This window comes from Bos javanicus, chromosome 23 (genome assembly GCF_032452875.1).
Source record: "Bos javanicus breed banteng chromosome 23, ARS-OSU_banteng_1.0, whole genome shotgun sequence".
NCBI classification, from domain to species: Eukaryota; Metazoa; Chordata; class Mammalia; order Artiodactyla; family Bovidae; genus Bos; species Bos javanicus.
In genome coordinates, this window is record NC_083890.1 from 33,710,699 (window position 1) to 33,731,340 (window position 20,642).

The 20,642-nt window shown below is 39.6% G+C and overlaps 1 protein-coding gene across 4 annotated transcripts in view; it reads left to right on the top strand.

The window, feature by feature from the left end:
* DCDC2 (doublecortin domain containing 2) overlaps positions 1-20,642 on the top strand; it is a 153,903-nt gene that overhangs the window by 40,427 nt on the left and 92,834 nt on the right. For 3 of the 4 annotated variants that reach the window (XM_061398714.1, XM_061398716.1, XM_061398715.1), the window contains 3 exons: positions 7,207-7,281; positions 20,178-20,254; positions 20,386-20,517. In XM_061398714.1, coding sequence (XP_061254698.1) covers positions 7,207-7,281; positions 20,178-20,254; positions 20,386-20,517 — 284 coding nt within the window. The remainder of the gene's footprint in view (positions 1-7,206; positions 7,282-20,177; positions 20,255-20,385; positions 20,518-20,642) is intronic. The other variant, XM_061398717.1, reaches the window with a different exon arrangement.

Genomic DNA, 20,642 nt, shown 5'->3' on the forward strand with positions numbered 1-20,642 from the left:
AGATTGATTAAAAATGGGTCACTGCAATGAAAACTAATGATATATCTGAAATTCACATAAATCACATGCTGTCAGTTACTAAAGATGCTGAAGATACTAGAAGAGATTAGTTTTAAGTAAGTGCAGGGTTCACAGAGAAAGTGTCAGTAGAAATGAAAATAAAATGCTTATTATGTAAAGTAGAAAGATCTCAGGAGTTAGAGTTTGAAGTCCTGGATGGGTTGCCTTATGGCCTCGGTTTCCTCAACTCTGAATTGTTGATTACAGCAGCAACTGTTCTAACCTGGGTCTCCTTTTAATTCAGTTCAGCTCAACTCATCAAACACATACTATGCAGTTAATCATAAGCTCTCATAGTCTAGGAACCCTGACTGACTTGTTCAACATCATGTGGGGGGCTCCATAGATGTCTGCTGTTGTTGCCTGTAATGTGCTGCAGAAATAGAGATGTGGAAAAACACAGTCCCTGCACTGATGGAGTGAACTGTCTGAGGAGACAGTGGGCAACAAATCCTATAACCAGAATAAGCAAGGGTTAAATTAGAATGTCAGTAGAAGTTCTGCATACGTTCTTGGTTTTTATTGATATGAATGATACCATTTTTTGATATCATGTTTTTTGTTTTTATCCCACTAAACTGATTTATCTGCTCTCCTTGTAAAGATATATGTCAGTCCTTTTAATAGCTCTTAATGTCTGTGTAATTTTCAATTTTATGGATCATCTACAGTAAACTTTAAAATATGAACTGGTTTTTCTACTATCCTGGAGGTGATGGGGGGGCATCTTTTTGCTGGTTTATGTATTCTAGAAATAAACATTCATGTAGATGTTAGTTTCAGTCAAAAGGGGAGATAATTAATACATTGGCAAAATAAAAAAGGCTGATTTAGATTTTAAATGACTTTTGTATTACTGAATGCTTTGATTATCCGTATCTCTTTTCTTCTCCATCAACAGGGAGAATTGGAAGTTTTGTACAGATGTGCTTACTAACAAAATTGCCAATTATGCATGGGTACATATGCTTCATCCATTATTTCAGGTGACCAGAACAGAAATTTTCTCTTTTTTCCTTCTTTCTTTTTATGGGGCTTTGGAACTTTGCATGCAACTTGATCAACGATTGAAATTGCACTGTTTCACGTGTGATGGTAATACAGAGAAATTATATTAGTTTGTGGTCTGAGTTTTGCCATGGCAGTGGGAAAGGGAGACCTGAAGTAATAGCAAGTAAATATTCTGGTATTAAGAATAGGGAGGTAGGACTTTCCTGGTGGTCCAGTGGTTAAAACTGTGCTCCCAATGCAGGGGGCATGGGTTCAATCCCTAGTTGGGGAACTAAGACCCTGCATGCCTCCCAGCGCTGCCAGAAAAAGAAAACCAGTAAATGTCTTTAAAAAAAGAAGAAGAAAAAAGGAATAGGGAGGTTGTGAGACTGATATGGTTTTTAGTCTTTTAAATTTTATTTATAAATCAGAGATATGGTCAAATAAATGTGACTCCTCTCCCACTTAGTAATGTAGTCACTAAGTCGTATCTGACTCTTTGCACCTCTATGGACTGCAGCCCGCCTGGCTCCTCTGTCCATGGGATTCTCCAGGCAAGAATACTGGAATGGGTTGCCATTCCCTTCTCCAGAGGATCTTCCTGACCCAGGAATTGAACCCAGGTCTCCTGCATTGCAGGCAGATTCTTTACCATCTGAGTTATCAGGGAAGCTCCCATCTCCCACTTACATGTATAGTATTCATTTTTTTTTTTTAAATAAACAGGGCCTTGATATAATGCTAATATAAACCCTATTGCAAGCTGAGATCTGAGTGTGGTAACAAAGAAGAGAGAGAGACGTCATGAGAAAAATGTGCTGGATTTTCTCTTGTAATTTATTTTGAAAGATAATAACAATCCACTCCACCTGCTAAATGTACCTTGGAGTAACAAAATTTTGTGGAACATATTTGTTTAAAACTTTTGGACTAGAGTTGGTTCTTGTTATTTGCAGTGGCTCAGACGGTAAAGCATCTGTCTACAATGTGGGAGACCCGGGTTTGATCTCTGGGTTGGGAAAATCCCCTGGAGAAGGAAATGGCAATCCACTCCAGGACTATTGCCTGGAAAATCCCATGGACAGAGGAGCCTGGTAGGCTACAGTCCATGGGGTCGCAAAGAGTCGGACGCGACTGAGTGACTTCACTTTCACTTTTACTTTGGACTAGAAGTGCTAATGTAACTGAAATCTTTGATTCATTTTTTGCATAACTGCCTTGTAGAGATGGGGACAACAGGACTCCCCTGTGATGTCTTCAGGATGTGAGGGATATCTTGTCTTTCAGGGTAGAGGACAAAGCTGCCTCTGTCTTTTCAGGTGGGTCAAAGCCAAAGTTATCCTCCCAAGGTGGATGGTTTGAGGTTTCAAGACTTTCAGAATTTCTCCAGAGGGCATCAGGACCTACATTCCATGCTGCTTTTCCAATCAGAAGGACTTTATAATTTATTATTTATTGTAATGCTCAAACTATTCTTGGAGAGAACAGAATAGGAGACAATATTTGCAAGCAATGTTACTGACAAGGGATTAGTCTGCAAGAGTTATAAACAGGTCATGCAGCTCAATATCAATAAAACCACAAATGACCCCATCAAAAAATGGGCAGAAGACCTAAAGAGACATTTCTTTGAAGAAAACATACAGGTGGCCAGGAGGCACTTGAAAAGATGCTCAATATTGCTAATTATTAGAGAAATGCAAATCAAAATTACAATGAGTTATCACCTCACACCGGTTAGAGTGGCCATCATCAAAAAATCTACAAACTGTAAGTGCTGGAGAGGGTGTGGAGAAAAGGGAACCCTCTTACTCTGTTGGTGGGAATGCACATTGGTATAGCCACTATGGAGAGAAGTATGGAGGTTCCTTAAGGAACTAAAATAGAGCTACCATTTGATCCAGCAATCCCACTCTTGGGGGTATATCTGGAGAAAAACATGGTTCAAAACGATGCATGCATCCCAATATTCCTGGCACCACCGGGTTTACAATAGCTGAGACATGGAAGCAACCTAAACGTCCATTGACAGATGAATGGATAAAGAAGATGTGGTGCACAGATACTGGGCTGGCCAAAAAGCTCATTCGGATTTTTCCACAAAATCTTACAGAAAAACCCAAACTTTTTGACCCAGTACAGTAGAATAGACTATTACTCAACCATAAAAAGAATGAAATAATATTATTTGCAGCATCATGGATGAACATAGGGATTATCATACTAAGTGAAATAAGTCAATTCAGTTCAGTTCAGTCACTCAGTTGTGTCCAACTCTTTGCGACCCCATGGACTGCTCCACGCCAGGCCTCCCTGTCCATCACCAACTCCTGGAGTTTACTCAAACTCATGTCTATTGAGTCGGTGATGCCATCCAACCATCTCATCCTCTGCCATCCCCTTCTCCTCCTGCCTTCAATCTTTCCCAGCTTCAGGGTCTTTTCAAATGAGTCAGCTCTTTGCATCAAGTGGCCAAAGTATTGGAATTTCAGCTTCAACATCAGTCCTTCCAATGAATATTCAGGACTGATCTCCTTTAGGATGGACTGGTTTGATCTCCTGCAGTCCAAGGGACTCTCAAGAGTCTTCTCCAACACCACAGTTCAAAAGCATCAAGTCCGACAAAGACAAATATCATATAATAGCTTATATGCAGAATCTTAAAAAATGGTGCAAATGAACATATTTACAAAACAGAGAAAGACTCACAGATTTAGAGACCAAACTTATGGTTACTAGGATGGGAGGGGGATGGGGGAGGGATAGATCAGGAGTTTGGGCTTGACACGTACACACTGCTATATTTAAAATGCATTTTCATTATTATTAAAAATTTTTTTAAAAAAACCTAAACTGCTCATGGAGTAATTAAAGATGGTGGCCTGTGAATGAGTCCCTTTACTTGAGAGGAAAGGGGCAGTATATGAGGAAGTGAATGTCTTGTTCCCTCACTAGGTGGAGTGTTTGAGTTTGAACCACATGGGTTCTCTGAAGATTTTGGTTTTGGATTAATTCAATTCACTTCTGGGACCTCCTGATTGCAAAGCTTTCCCTGCAGCAGTCAGATTGGAAGTAGAATGAACTTGGCCTTATTTAATTGCCTTTGATATGAAGCGCTTTCTTCTGTCCCTTGTGTTGCAGCCCAGTTTAGATACCACGCTAAGTGTGTGCTAAGTTGCTTTAGTCGTGTCCGACTCTTTGTGACTCCTCTGTGACTCCACGCTCCTCTGTCCATGGGATTCTCCAGGCAAGAATACTGGGGTGGGTTGCCATGCCCTCCTCCAGGCAGTCTTCCCTACCCAGGGATTGAACCCATGTCTCTTATGTCTTCTGCATTGGCAGGCGGGTTCTTTACCACTAGCACCACCTGGGAAGCCCAGTTTAGATACCAGAATGACCCAAATGCCATTGTTCTTGAAAGGGTTGCCGTCATCCAAGCAGTCCAGATAGAGAAGGAAATGAAGTGTGAAAAAGATGGGACAAAGAGGGGACAGACTTTGATTTTCTTACTAACAGTGATTTACAAGCAAGACACAAAGGAATCATAAACTATTGGGTTTTTTTTTTTTGAAGATCTTAGGCCTTAATACAAGGTCTAGGTCAAATATAGATTTTACTTCTTTGTGTGTTTTACTTAAAAGAATTACACCGTCATTTGTCTTGATTCTCCAGTGAAGGTATTTGGTTCTCCGGTGAAGATATTTTTTGCTTGCGGAGGTGGGGGGGTCGGTGGCAGGGGGTGGGAGGGGTGGAGGGTAGGGGTCTGGGTTTGGGGGGCCTGGAGATAAGCCCACAGAAGGGAGGGTTCCTTACAGAGGGGAGGATCATTGTACCATCGATAGTCTTGAACTGCTGCTTTTTGAGAAATAAAACCTCACTGAACCTTGAACATTCTTCTTTATCTACATCATGTGCTTTGACTTCCTGCATGGTGCAATTTTGATGTGGAGGTGAGGTTCTTTTGACCTAGTTCTACCGTAAGGGATTGCAAATATTTTCCCAATTAAGTGAGGTTCACTGGTTAACAACAAACCATTGTTTCTTATTGTTCTGAGCTAGTAGGCCTGGTATGTGAAACAAGATCCTCCCTCCACCACTTTTTGCCAACAAGGGACAAAACTCAAGACTGATCTCAGAGATAACTGTGCTTGCTTCTCTGTTTTAGTGGTGCTAGCAATTATTTAGTGTCAAATTTAGGATGACTTTTTTTTGTTGTTCTTTCCAAATTGTGTCTCTTGGTTTAACAAAGTAATAGAGGGTCAAGTTTCTTTGAAACTAAACCAAAAACCAGATGTAAACACATGACGTAGGTGCTTAAGTTTACTCTAGTTACAAGTGACAACTGTTGTTGGTTATCTCAGGAAGTATTTTTTTACATTACATTTTAAGTGCAGAGTTGTGCACAGTTATTGAGAGAAAACAGGGTGAAGGAGGGGAAGACTGGGCAAGGGAGGACTCCTGTGTATCAGATCTTTAGTTGTTGTTCAGTCACTGAGGCGTGTCCGCCTCTTTTGCAACCCCACGGACGGTAGCCCACCAGGCTCCTCTGTCCATGGGATTTCCCAGGCAAGAATACTGGAGTGGGTAGTTATGGTAAGGGATACTTAAGATTATTACTTGCTTAGCTTTTTATTTTGAAATCATTTCAGATAAATTTTGCCAAAGAGTACAGAGAATTTCTTGTATGCTTTACTTCGCCCAGCTTCCTCAGTGAACGTCATCCATAACCATAGAATCATTACTGAAAGCAGGAAATTAAAATTGATACAATGACCTAATTTACAAATCTTATTCAAATTTAGGCGGGTTTTGGGCCAAAGTCTTTTTTTCAGGGCCAGGATCCCATCCAGTGTTCCTCACTACTTTTAATTTATCATGTTGCCTATGTTTTTACTAACAGGTTACTGCTCCTCAGTTTTTCATGACTTTCACAACTAAGGAAATGGCAACCCACTCCAGTATTCTCCCTGGAGAATCCCATGGACAGAGGAGCCTGGTGGGCTACAGTTCACAGGGTCGCAAAGAATCAGACATGAAAATGACTAACCCTTTCACAACTGTGAAATGACAGCTCTTTTGTAGGCTGTCCCTTTAGTTTGGGTTTGCCTGATGTTTTCTTGTGACTGGGTGGAGGTTATTTATTTTTTGACAAGAATTTCAAGAAATGATCTTGTGTCCTGCTCAGTGCATCCCATCAGAAGGTACTGTTGGAGAAATGTAACTGAAAACAAAAATCTCTCAATCCTTAAATCCTCTCCACAAAGGTGGCAGAGAAAGAAAGCACTTCTGTTACTGAATATGCATTAAATCAGAGTCTGAGTATGTGATCAGTGAATCACAGGCAATCTACTAAGAGATTTCAATGACAGAGAGAAATTTTACTCTTTCGTATAGTCAGGAAGGTGCCACCCACAGCATACATACATGTTTTCAAGATAATAACTGGTCCAAAGTGTGAGGACTTGGAAGCACCATTTGTCACACACCGTTCATTGTCAGTTCACCTGGGATTTGGGGTGACTATCTGTGTTAGTTGGCTTTATCCAGAAGAAAAACTATATATCTTTATGAAAGAATATAATTTCATATAAACTGATATATAAGTTTATATATTTTATAAACTGATATATATATCAGTTTATATAAACTGATATACTCATATCTTTATGAAAGGAAGTAGCTTGCAGCTTGGAGTAAGATATCCACCAAAATTAGGCTTCTGTCCCCCAACAGAAAGTGAAAAATAAGGGTGTTATCTCCCTTGATGTTTATATCCTAGGTCTTTGAGAGATATTAGCAAGTCATAAAGTTGACAAAGGCCTATCTTAATCTTTAGAAAGATTGTACATACCTTTCAAAGAGAGGAGAAAATGCTTATAATTGTAAGTTTTCTAAAGTACATGCTCTAGGACGAAGTTGGGAAGGAAAATCTCTTGATTGCATCATGGAGAATTAATCCTTTTTAATTTATATTTTTTTCTTAGAGTACATAATGCTGATATGTCTTCTTATTAATTATATCAGTTTTGATCTCTTGGTTAAGGTGTAATTTAAAGCTTTCCCCACTGTAGAGTTAGTGTTTTCCTTTGTGATTATCAAATATTTTGAGGGGAGATACTTTGGAACTATGCAAATATACTTTTTGTTATCATTCAGGATTTTACGGACAAGTTTTATCATCCACGGACGGTTCCTGCCTGCAACAATGATTACAGTGCTGTTTACCTAATGGTAATTTCCTATGTCCGTTGTGCCTTCTGCATGTATTTGTTGGAATTCTAGCATATGGGAGAGCTGTCCTTTTTCTCACATTTATTTGTTCATTCATTCATTCAATTATTTCTTTATACCAGTATGGACTTGTGGATATTTATTTTATTTTCTGGGATAAAATCCAGCACCAACATGTTTCATTTTGTTACTTAAATTATTCCTGCTTTGCCCATGGGGACTCTTTCAAGATGGCTTCTTTGTCGCATGGTTCAGACAATAAAGAATCTGCCTGTAGTGAGGGGACCTGGGTTCATCCCTGGATCAGGAAGATCCCCTGGAGAAGGGAATGGTTACCCACTGCATGTACAGAGAGAATCCCATATACAGAGGAGCCTGGTGGGTTACAGTTCACAGGGTGGCAAAGAGTTGGACACGACTGAGCAACTAACACTAGATTAACTTTTTTTGAGCACGTCATTACTTTCTTGGCTTCCCTGGTGGCTCAGATGGTAAAGAATCCACCTACAATGCAGGAGACCTGGGTTCGATTCCCAGGTTGAGAAGATCCCCTAGAGAAGGGCATGGCAACCACTCCAGTATTCTTGCCTGGAGAATCCCCATGGACAGAGGAGCCTGGCAGTCTACAGTCCATGGGGTCGCAAAGAGTTGGACATGACTGAGCGACTGAGCACAACACAATTACTTTCTAGCATCATAAAATGTAGTAGGTTAATAGCTGTCTTAGTATTTATGAAGGACTGCAGGTAGATCCTGTACAGTTGGCACATTCTTCAGTGGGAATCCTGGGGCCTAAATGACTTATTTAAATGCAGGTGGAGGTTGTACTCTGCCCACCTGGACTGCTCCTGCATGCTCCACATTGCTGACTTTCATCTTGTGTTGTCATGTATACACTTCCAGCTGCTCTGCATTCCTAGTGGAAATTTTACAGTCCACTGCCTCGATTGGTTTGGTAACCAGAATCCCATTTGGGAAAACAAACCAAACAAAAATGACAATGGGGAAATAGTAAGCAAGGGATAGTAATTTAAGAAGAAATATTAAAGAAAAGTCTGATGATAAAAACTTTTTTTTTTCAATGCTTTATTAGTGGTGGTTCCCGTAATTTCTCCTAAGGGTGCTCTTGAGTTAATTGGTTATTTTTTAACTTTATGAGGGTCATATTATTCTCTCCAGCATAGCATTAGGGAAACCCATGCTGACTTACTTATGAATGCCTTAAAAATGACTCAAGTCCTGTTTGGTTTTGCTATAAGATAGAGTTCCCATTGCCAATAATCATTGTAGAATAAAGTTAGTAAATGAGAGGTTTAACATTATATATTCAGAATGCTCAGGATTATCTGGTCTTTTAAAATATTCCACAAAGCACAGAAGAGAGAAAATTAAACCAGAATGCCAATAGTTTAAAAATTTGTGATATGCTGGGAAGTTAATTTGATGGTTCAAAATTTGATGAAATTGGTGGTCATTTGTTTTGGCAGACAAAAAGATTTAGCAGTATATACACATTTAAATATATGGCTACACTTGAGTTTTTCAAGAAAGGTATTACTAATGATGGATATATTATCTTTTGGGTCACTTTTTTAAAAGTTTAAAAAATTCTTTTTTTTTTTTTAATTTTATTTTTAAACTTTACATAATTGTATTAGTTTTGCCAAATATCAAAATGAATCCGCCACAGGTATACACGTGTTCCCCATTCTGAACCCTCCTCCCTCCTCCCTCCCCATACCATCCCTCTGGGTCGTCCCAGTGCACTAGCCCCAAGCATCCAGTATCGTGCATCGAACCTGGACTGGCAGCTCGTTTCTTACATGATATTTTACATGTTTCAATGTCATTCTCCCAAATCTTCCCACCCTCTCCCTAAAAAATTCTTTAGACATTATGTTTTAAGGAAACTTTAGGTTCACAGCAAAACTGGGGAGACAGTACGGGCATCTCCCATATACCTTTTGTCTACTGGTGCATAGCCTCCCTCTTATCAATGTCATCCACGAGAGTGGTAAATTTGTTACCACTGATGAACCTACACTGACGCGTCATAATTACCCACGGTTCATAGTTTACATTAGGGCTCACTCTTTGTGTTACATATTCTCTAGATTTAGACAAATGTATAACGACGTGTAACTTTGGGGTCACTTTTATGCCAAAGAGAAATCTTTTACCTTGCTGTTTTGAATAGTCATATTCTTTGTGAATTTGAGTTGTTTTCCTGCTTCAGCAAAGAGAGACATTCATTTAGAGAACAGTTCAAAAGACAAATATGCAAACTGATGCTAAGATCTCTGTTATTGGCAGAAAAATGACCCTCTGAATAAGATGATAATTCACACCCGACAGATGAATCCTAACCTTTCTTCTGGGACTCAGCCCCTGGACTGGGTACAACAACATGGGGATCTGTAGAGGACCGAGGCAGAGATGAGTGGTTTCATCAGCTCAGAGAAACTAATTGGACCCTTCTGGGAATGTTCTAAACAGCTGGTTCATTATAATTAGAGACATCTCCTATAACTAGATTGTCGCTGAAGTTAGAGTGGTTGGAATTTTTCATCATTATACAACAGTGCTGATGAAAATATTTCATTGGCTGTGATGATTTTGTCACTGCCTTGTGCCTTTCTGGAATTTCTAAAATTTCAGGGGGTTAACAGATTTCAGTTTTTATTCTATTGAAGTCCCATAAATTATACTGATATAATCATGTAAGGAATATTTTACAGGTAGCAGCAAAGGGGAGAGAAACTTGAGTGATCTTGAGAAGATGCTGGAACCACCGAATAAGGGTGGTCTAGATATGCCAATATATAAAAATGTTTATGGATATTTAGTTGTATATAATTCAAGAAAGATCTTATTTAAACGGGTGCAAATATGTGTCTACTGTTTCTGCTAGTGGCCCATTTCTACCTTGAGCAACATTAGTAGGAATGAACTCTAGGCTGGAAATCAGAAGTGGACCCGTGAGACTGTTGCTTTGCTTTCTGTGTGACCTTGAGGGGTGGATAGGGTCATCTTTTCCTTTCTATATAATTGGGATAATACTAACCTCATCATATTATTTTGAGGAACAAACATCACTATAAATGAAAGCACTTAATACATTCTGATGTATTTTACAATTATAAATTTATCTGAAAATAACTAACAAAGATATTGTGAAAAATCAAGGTAAATATGGACAGTGTTTGATGCAGTTCTGGGGATGGTATGTGCTCAAAATAATTGGTCCTAATTTTGTTTAATTTTTTACTGAAGACATCCCCCTCCCACACCCACACATACACACACACGTGCATGCACATACACAGTGGACTATTACTGAGCCACAAAAATGAATGAAATAATGCCACTTGCCACAATATGGATGGACCTGGAGATTATCATTATAAGTGATTATCATGAAGTCTGACAGAGAAAGACAGATATCATATGATATCACTTAAATGTGATATCTAAAACAATTGCACAAATGAATATATTCACAAAACAAAAGTAGACTCACATCCATAGAAAATAAACTTATGGTTAGCAAAGAGGAAAGGAGGGTAAACAAATTACGAATTTGAGATTAACATACAAGCACTACTATATATACAATAGATAAACAGCAAGGACCTACCGTATAGCGTAAGAAACTATACTCAGTATCTTATGATAATCTATCAAGGAAAGGAATGTGAAAAAGAATATATGCATGTGTGTGAATCACCTTGCTGTACACTTGAAACTAATACAACACTGTAAATTAATTATACTTCAATTTAAAAAAGTATTTACTGAGTGAATTCTATGTCCACAGCACCATGAATGGATCTTTGAGTTACAGTTGAAATTCTTTCCTAAAAATAAATAAATAAAAGAGAGATGCAGTACATGAAAATATTGATAATATAAGGGAAATATGTTATACCTGTGGACGATGTTGTCTGAGAGATTCAGACAAGATGATATGGAATTTCTGAGGAGAGAATTATATCCAGATGAGTGAAGGGTAGGTGGTGGGATAGTGAGAAATGAGGTTAGATTATGAAGGAATGGGGCCAGAGTATGAAGTGTGTGAAGAAATGAGGTTAAGAGTATGAAGAAATACTCATATACGATCTCAAATACCCAAGTCCAGGACACACGGACTTGCTCTAAAGGCAGTGGCGGCCTCTGGAGGAAGATAGAGTTGAAGGCTCTTTGTGTGGGTTGAGCTGTGTGTTGCCAATGAGTAACTTCAGTATGTTTTTGTCCCTAAAAGCTTAAGTCTTCAGGATTTAGTTATAAAAGGACCATTTTTATATGGACGGTTATAAAAACATGATATATTTTTTAAAAAGCAGTTTAAAATTGAATCTTTTAATTGTATCAAGAGTTTTTTTTTTTTTTTTTTTTTTAAACCAGGGATCAGTGGTCTTTAGATTTTCATGAGGGTGTCCTTTAACAGCATCATTTCCTCAGGTCCTTAGCCTCACATTGGTTTACTTGGCCTGGGGTTTCAAGAGGTGGCGAGTGCTGAGTTTTGAGGCTGGTGGAGTCTCTGAAGCATTCAGCCTAACAGCCCCAGGGAGTGGTATTGCCACTTCATTAATTAGCTCATGGAGCATCCCTTTGGGCAAGTTTAGCAGGATTATCCTTATTTTTACAGAGTAAGAAAATGAGATGTGAGGCATTGAACTGGCAATCAGTCCTGGAGTTCAGAATTTCAGACCTTTAGTCAGTTCCTCAGTTTGTAGATCTTGATTTTATCAATCCAGGTATGTATTTGCACAACCATTATTTTAGTTTCATTGAGTTTATTTTTAATAGAAATTAATATTTTTAAGGTCATGCAGGTTTTAACTTGAATTTGACCCAGCTGCAGAATTGTCCAAGTGTCACATGGAATTTGACTAAATTAAATGATAGACATCAAATTCACATAACTCTTTTTTCCTGCTTATTATTATTATTATTTTGGCTTTGGTATGCTGCTGCTGCTGCTAAGTCGCTTCAGTCGTGTCCGACTCTGTGCGACCCCAAAGACGTCTGGCAGCCCACCAGGCTCCCCCGTCCCTGGGATTCTCCAGGCAAGAACACTGGAGTGGGTTGCCATTTCCTTCTCCAGTGCATGAAAGTGAAAAGTGAAAAGTGAAAGTGAAGTCACTCAGTCGTGTCCGACTCTCAGCAACCCAATGGACTGCAGCCTACCAAGCTCCTCCATCCATGGGATTTTCTAGGCAAGAATACTGGAGTGGGGTGCCATTGCCTTCTCCTGGCTTTGGTATGGCCACGTATGATATAAACACAATCTAAATAAGATGCCAGAGGCAGAGTGATATATTGGAAGGTACATGTGCTTTATATCCAAAGAGCTGGCTTGTTCCATTGTAACAGAGTGAACACGACTTAAGTCGCTTTGCCACCTTGGACTCTGAAATATTTCCAAATTTATGTTTGGACTATTTCCAAAAAACTGTTAGCCAAGTATTTAGTCTGTCTATCTATTTCTTTATCTGTCTACCTACCTAGTTTCCACTCAGGGAATGCCTCTTCTCTCTGATTCACCACGCTAAGCTCCTTCTCAAACTGGGTTTTTCTAAGACAATGTTGAACCCTGTGCAGAATCAAGATGAGAGGAGTGCTGTAAGCATGTCCTTCGTTTGCTTGGTAGCGGTTCCCTCACTCACTGATAAAGCCCACCAGGACTATGCATTCTGCTGGGTCCAAAATGAAGGTCTGGGTTTTGCATGGATACCGTTTCATTTGACTTGCTTCCATAGTCACAGACCACATACTTAACACTGGCCAGGATGCTCATTAACAAGACATTCCTGGTCCATGTGGGTCCGTGTGGGAGTACCGCCACTTTGTCCTTTGGGGCCCATCCCTCCGTCACCAGGTGTATTGATACTTAACGTTATTTTCATCTTTCAAACATTATTTTCAAAGGGCATGGGAAAGTGTACAGGCTAATAAGAAAATATACATATTTTAAAAATATATTCTATTTCATTATTATGCTTCTTATATCTAAGTTACAGTATTTCTAGATTAGCACCAAGTGACCAACACTTGACTCCTGATATGAGCTCTGGGAAAGTTCCTTTTATGTGTAGTTGATTTGCTTAATTTGTTTGTGATTTAAGTTATTATTTAAAATGACAATTAGAAAAATTGCATTTTTAGTGAAAAATGGTACTTTTTTCCCCTCAAAAATCCTAATTGTTTTATACAATGGTCTTACATATGTTTTTTCAATTCAAATATATTACTTGAATTGTGTTTCCAAATTCTTTTATTACCATATCTGGAAACAGACATATAATGATTCAAAAAAATGTATATTTAAGGTTAGTTTTCAATTTGCAGTGGTTAATCATGAACATTTGGGGAATATTTTTGTCATACTGAATGAGGAAAGCAGCTTATTCAAGACAGATGGTTTGATTTAATTCAAGCAACAATATATACACTTAGAATAAAGTTATATAATTATTCAAAAAATCATCTATTTATGAATTTCTGTGTATAGTAACTATAGATAAGTATGCAGTCAAAAAGAATAGCATGTATCAAACAACTCACCAGGCATTTTCAAAGTTACTTGTTTTTCTAATGTATTCACCTTCATCTTTAATTCAACAATCCAACAGGTGTTAAGCAATCAAGGTCAACCAACCATTTGAAAAAATAACAATTGGTATGAAGTATGTGCTTAGTACATTACTAGTTAATATTGAGAGTTACTGTGAAGTAACAGTAGGGACAATAAATTGAAAACTAGATTAAGTAAAATGTATGATATGTTAGATGATGGTAAATGCTATTTAAAAAACAAAAAAGGCAGGGAAGGGCAATAGAGAACTAGGGATGTGGCAGAAGTTTTAAGCCCAGTGTCCAGGGTGGCAGTATTAAGAAATGGGGAAGGTTTCATGAGGAAGATACTGCGTAGATGTGGAATCAGAAAGGCCTGTCTTTCACACATGCAAAGATTCATTTGCAGTTAAATAATTCTGGAATATTTTCCGGAAAATAGCATATTTTCTTATGCTATCAGTTCAGCTAAGTTGCTCAGTATGTTCGACTCTTTGCCTCCCCATGGACTGAAGCATGCCAGGCTTCCCTGTCCATCACCAACTCCTGGAGCTTTCTCCAATTCATGTCCATTGAGTCTGTGATGCCATCCAACCATCTCATCCTCTGTCATCTGCTTCCCCTCCTGCCTTCAATCTTTCCCAGCGTCAGGGTCTTTTCCAGTGAGTCAGTTCTTTGCATCAGGTGGCCAAAGTATTGGAGTTTCAGCTTCAGCATCAGTCCTTCCAATGTCAGGATTGACTTCCTTTAGGATGGACCAATTTGATCTCCTTGCAGTCTGAGGGACTCTCAAGAGTCTTCTCCAGCACCACAGTTTAAAAGCATCAATTGTTCATCTTTCTTTATGGTCCAACTCTCACATCCATACGTGACTACTAGAAAAACCATAGCTTTGACTATGGTTTTGACTAGACGGGCCTTTGCTGGCAAAGTAATGTCTTTGCTTTTTAATACGCTGTTTAGGTTGGTCATAGCTTTTCTTCCAAGGCTATACTATAGTATGAGCTAAATAAATCAAGTGACTTGGGATCAATCAAGAATAAAGCTTGCAGTACATTCCATTAAACTGAAAAAAATTGCCTTTCTTTATTTCAGCAGTTTCTCAATTCTAATAACGTATTCAACAGATACACTGTAGAATAATGTATTCTATAGATAAAGGAGTATATTCTACAGATAAACTCATTGCAAGATTCAGACTTAAGTTGAAGAAAGTAAGGAAAACCACTAGACCATTCGGGTATGACCTAAATCAAATTCCTTGTGATTATACAGTGGAAGTGACAAATAGATTCAAGGGATTAGATCTGATAGACAGAGTGCCTGAAGAACTATGGATGGAAATTTGTAACATTGTACAGGAGGCAGTGATCAAAACCATCCACAAGAAAAAGAAATGCAAAAAGACAAAACAGTTGTCTGAGGAGGCCTTACAAATAACTGAGAAAAGAAGAGAAGCAAAAGACAAAGGAGAAAAGGAAAGCTATGTCCATCTGAATGCAGAGTTCCAAAGAATAGCAAGACGAGATAAGAAAGTCTTCTTCAGCGATCAATGCAAAGAAATAGAGGCAAACAATAGGAAGGGCAAGACTAGAGATCTCTTCAAGAAAATTAGAGATACCAAGGGAACATTTCGTGCAAAGATAGGCACAATAAAGGACAGAAATGGTATGCACCTAACAGAAGCAGAAGATATCAAGAAGAGGTGGGAAGAATACACAGAAGAACTATACAAAAAGATTTTAATGACCCAGATAACCACGATGGTGTGCTCACTCACCTAGAGCCAGACATCCTGGAGTGTGAAGTCAAGTGGGCCTTAGGAAGCTAGTGGAGGTGATGGAATTCCAGTTGAGCTATTTCAAATCCTAAAAGATGATGCTGTGAAAGTATTGCACTCAATATGCCAGCAAATTTGGAAAACTCAGCAGTGGCCACAGGACTGGAAAAGGTCTGTTTTCATTCCTATCCCAAAGAAAGGCAATGCCAAAGAATGCTCAAACTTCTGCACAGTTGCACTCATCTCACACATGAGGAAAATAATGCTCAAAATTCTCCAATCCAATCTTCAACAGTACATGAACCGAAAACTTACAGTTGTTCAAGCTGGATTTAGAAAAGGCAGAGGAACCGGAGATCAAATTGTCAATATCCGTTGGATCATCGAAAAAGCACAAGAATTCCAGAAAAACATCTGCTTCATTGACTACACCAAAGCCTCTGACTGTGTGGATCACAACAAACTGTGGAAAATTCTTCAAGAGATGGGAATACCAGATCACCTGACCTGCCTCCTGAGAAATCTGTATGTATTCAAGAAGCAACAGTTAGAACCGGGCATGGAGCAACAGACTGGTTCCAAATAGGAAAAGGAGTACGTCAAGGCTGTATATTGTCACCCTGCTTATTTAACTTATATGCAGAGTACATCATGTGAAATGCCAGGCTGGATGAAGCACAAGCTGGAATCAAGATTGCTTGGAGAAATATCAATAACCTCAGATACGCAGATGACACCACCCTTATGGCAGAAAGCAAAGAGGAACTAACCAGCCTCTTGATGAAAGTGAAAGAGGAGAGTGAAAAAGCTGACTTAAAACTCAGCATTCAAAAAATAAAGATCATGGTATCTGGTCCCATCTGCTGCTAAGTCGCTTCAGTTGCGTCCGACTCTGTGCGACCCCAAAGACGGCAGCCCACCAGGCTCCCCCGTCCCTGGGATTCTCCAGGCAAGAACACTGGAGTGGGGTGCCATTGCCTTCTCCGATCACTTTATGGCAAATAGATAGGGAAACAATGGAAACAGTAACAGACTTAATTTTCTTGGGTTCCAAAATCACTGCGGATGGTGACTGCAGCCATGAAATTAAAAGACGCTTGCTCCTTGGAAAAAGAGCTATGACCAAACCTAGACAGCATATTAAAAAGCTGTTTAAAGCATATTAAAATGTCGGACATTTGCCGACAAATGTCCATCTAGTCAAAGATATGGTTTTTCCAGTGGTCATGTATGGATGTGAGAGTTGGACCTAAAGAAAGCTGAATAGTGAACAATGGATGCTTTTGAACTGTGGTGTTGGAGAAGACTCTTGAGAGTCCCTTGGACTGCAAGGAGATCCAACCAGTCCATCTTAAGGGAAATCAGTCTTGAGTATTCATTGGAAGGTCTGATGCTGAAGCTGAAACTCCAATACTTTGGCCACCTGATGCAAAGAACTGACTTATTGGAAAAGACCTTGATGCTGGGAAGAATTGAAGGCAGGAGGAGAAGGGGACGACAGAGGATGAGATGGTTGGATGGCATCACTAACGAATGGACATGTATTTGAGCAGACTCCGGGAATTGTTGATGGACAGGGAGGCCTGCTATGCTGCAGTCCATGGGGTCACAAAGAGTCAGACACGACTGAGTGACTGAACTGACTGACAGATACACTTACATATTCGTGCAAATAAATATTGTGAGGAAATCTAGCATGACATTATTTGCAACAGCAAAAGTTTATTACTTATTTTGGCCATACCATGTGGCATTCAGGATCCCTGCCAGGGGTCTAATCTGTGCTCCCTGCAGTGGAAGCATGGAGACTTAACCATTGGACCACCAGGGAATTCCCTGCAAGAGCAAAAGTTTAGAAGCAACTGGAAGGATTGTCATTGAGGGACAGATTAAATAAATTATGGTACATTCACAGTGTGGATATACATAGCTTTTATAAAGAATGAAGCAACCTTTACCAATGTGGAACAGTGTCCCTGGTGAATTGTTAAATGAAAAAAAGCAAGGTGCAGAAGAATAGGTGTAGCAAGTGATCCCTGTGCTTGAAAATTGCATGTATAAAATGTCTACGTAAAACAATATGCATATGTAGATGTAGGCTGTCTTTGAATGAACATCGTTAAGTTAGTTGCAGCTTTGTGGTTGGGGGACCGGAGGTGGGGATATTCCTCCTTTTGACTGTATCCTCCATTTTACCACTTGAATTTTGGTCAGGTGCATACATTATCTGTTAAACTTTTTAAAAAAGTCAACATCACTGTAAATGTTAGCTTAGGGCCAAGAATCTCTGGGTTTAAAATGAAAGAAAATTATTATGATTGATTACAAAGATGTTTATTCTAAATTAGTTTTTTAAAATTAAATTTCAATAAACATTTATATGCAACTAACAGGCATTGCCAAGCACTGTTTTAGGCACTGGCAAATCAAGGATTTTACACCTTGTTCATCTCGAAATGGCATAATTTGGCAGAAGAGAGTTGCATAAATTATTTAGGGTTAATTTATCTCTAAAATAACTACCGAAGTGCAAAGCAAGTAGAGGTTCATAGGTATGGACAGCCCTCCCCCTTAGTATGTGTGACTTTAGGCAAAGTAAATGATTAACTTCTAGTTTCTTTGTCGGTAAAATGGGGTTAAATAATAAGTACTTAGTTCAGGGCATGGTTTTGATGTTTTAATGATATAGAATGCATTTACTTAGTACAGGGCTTGTCATTAAATATAGTGCAGTAAATGTTGGCTATTTTCATTTATCAGTTCCCTTTCAAATCAGGAGGAAAAAAAAAACCCTCTAAGCAGGTGTGATCATCAATCCTGTAGTAGCTGTAGCAGTTTGAGACAGGAAGGTAAAGAAAGATGAAGATGGAAGGACTGGTGATAACCAAGCTAGGTATTGACTAGTGAGTGCAATTTCAGAAGCTGGAAGAAAGGGGAGGGCATTTTAGGCAGGGGCAAGATGAGCAGAGGTGTGGAAGAGGATTCAGAGTGTGTTTGGACAATGGATTGGGAGTCGGCTGGTTTGACCTAGAGTCACACCTAGGCTAGGGGTTGGGGAGGAAGGAGTATTTGGTGGAAGATGAGGGAAGCAAATAAGCAGTGTTGGTCATGGGGGTCCTTGTAGGCCGAGCTTAAGAGTTGGCATTTAGGGCTTCCCTGGTGGTCCAGTGGTCAAGGATCTGCCTTTCAAGCAGGAGACACAGGTTCAATCATGGTCTGGAAAGATCCCACATGCCACAGCACAACTAAGTCCATGTGCCACAACTACTGAGCCCATGCTCTAGAGCCCGTGAGCTGCAACTGCTGAGCCTGTGTGCTGCAAATGCTGAAGTTCACGCACCTTAAAGCCAGTGCATGAAGCAAGGCAGCCCAAGTGCAGCCAAATATAAATACATTAACTAATTAAAAAAAAAGAGTTGGGATTTATCTTTCATTGGAATCCAGATTATAGAAGACTGAGGAGAGGATGGCGTGGAAGGAAATAGGAAGAGGAATGATGAAGAGGAGAGAAAGAGCCATAGGGTCAAGGGAGAAATTGAAGACAATGGGGGTGGAGGGCCTTAGATATTTAATGGAACAGGCAGCAGAGGACAAAATCAAGACATGCAGGCTTAGCTTTGTAAAGGGGTCAGGGTCCTTCTGAAACAGATAGCAAAGGGAAAAAGGGGTGAAGATGTAGATGAAGTGAGCATAGAGGGAAGTGAGGTTGAGAACTTCATGCCTGTTGAGCTTTATTCTCTTGAAGTTTGGAAGGAAATGATGTGCTGAGAGTAAGTGTGCCTGGAGTGAGATTTTAGGATTTAGGGTGAAAGGTGAGGATTTGGACAATCCACTGTGGGAAATATAAGAAATAGTTGATTCGGGAGGAGGAGAGGCTTGACCAATGCCTAAGCCTTGTCTTAGTCGAAGGTGCCCAAGGGGCCGTGTGGTTCTTAATACAACAGCGTGGACCCTGGAAACAAAAGGGACCAGAAAGATGACCAGACCCACCCAGATGCAAGCGGGTTGGGAAGGGAACGTGCTGTTTAGAGTGTGGCTGGTGAACAGAGGAGGAAGTGAAGCTGAGAAAAGTTGATGGAGTCAGTCTTAGGAGAACAGGAGGAGGTTAAGTGCTTGGCAAGGACCAGTGACTCTAGGGAGTGGGTGGATGGGCAGAGATGACCAAACACTCTGTTGTGCCTGGAGGGGGAGGGCACTTCGTTCAAGATTTTATACATTTATGTACTTTTATTTGACAGAAAGGAACTGTTTTAAAAATGGCATTGGAATTCTCACAATAGCTCAATAGTTTCAATTTTTGGTACAGATCGTGAGCAGTATGCCCAGGGCTTAAAGGAAATTTTTCTTGAGAGCTCTGTTAAAGCTATATGCCATCAATAGAGGGTAAGCACAGAGGGTTTATATAAGTGGGGGAAAAAAAGCAAGGTTTTAACAAAGGCATCGCAGTTCTCAGCCAGCTCCCTGGAAACCTCTAGTTTTCCCTCATAGGAAAAAAGACACTAACATAAGTACAATGATTTGTATTTCTTTATTTTTAAAGGTGAAACCAGTAACCCACAGCAGGATCAATGTGTCATCTCGCTTTAGAAAGCCACTTCTGGAACCCTGCACTATCTTGTAAGTTGGAATCCTTCACGTTTCGGGTCAAAATTTGTGTGGTGGTTTCCTTTTGGTTTGGGACTTCTTTTGTAGTTTAAAGGCATAACTGTGTCAAATGGTTTGCCTCACTGGCTTTGCCTTTTTTTCAGCTTGATTGCAAATGGAGACCTCATAAACCCGGCTTCTCGACTCCTCATTCCTAGAAAAGCCTTGAATCAGTGGGATCATGTACTGCAGATGATCACAGAAAAGATAACTCTGAGGAGTGGGGCTGTCCACAGGTATGTCAGAGTAATCTTCTTGCAAGTGGATGGGATTCAGAATTGTTGAGGATATTCCCATGAGGCCCTTGAGACACTGGTCCTAGATCTGAATTTCAGGTCACTAGTTTGTCTCTATGTGCCTC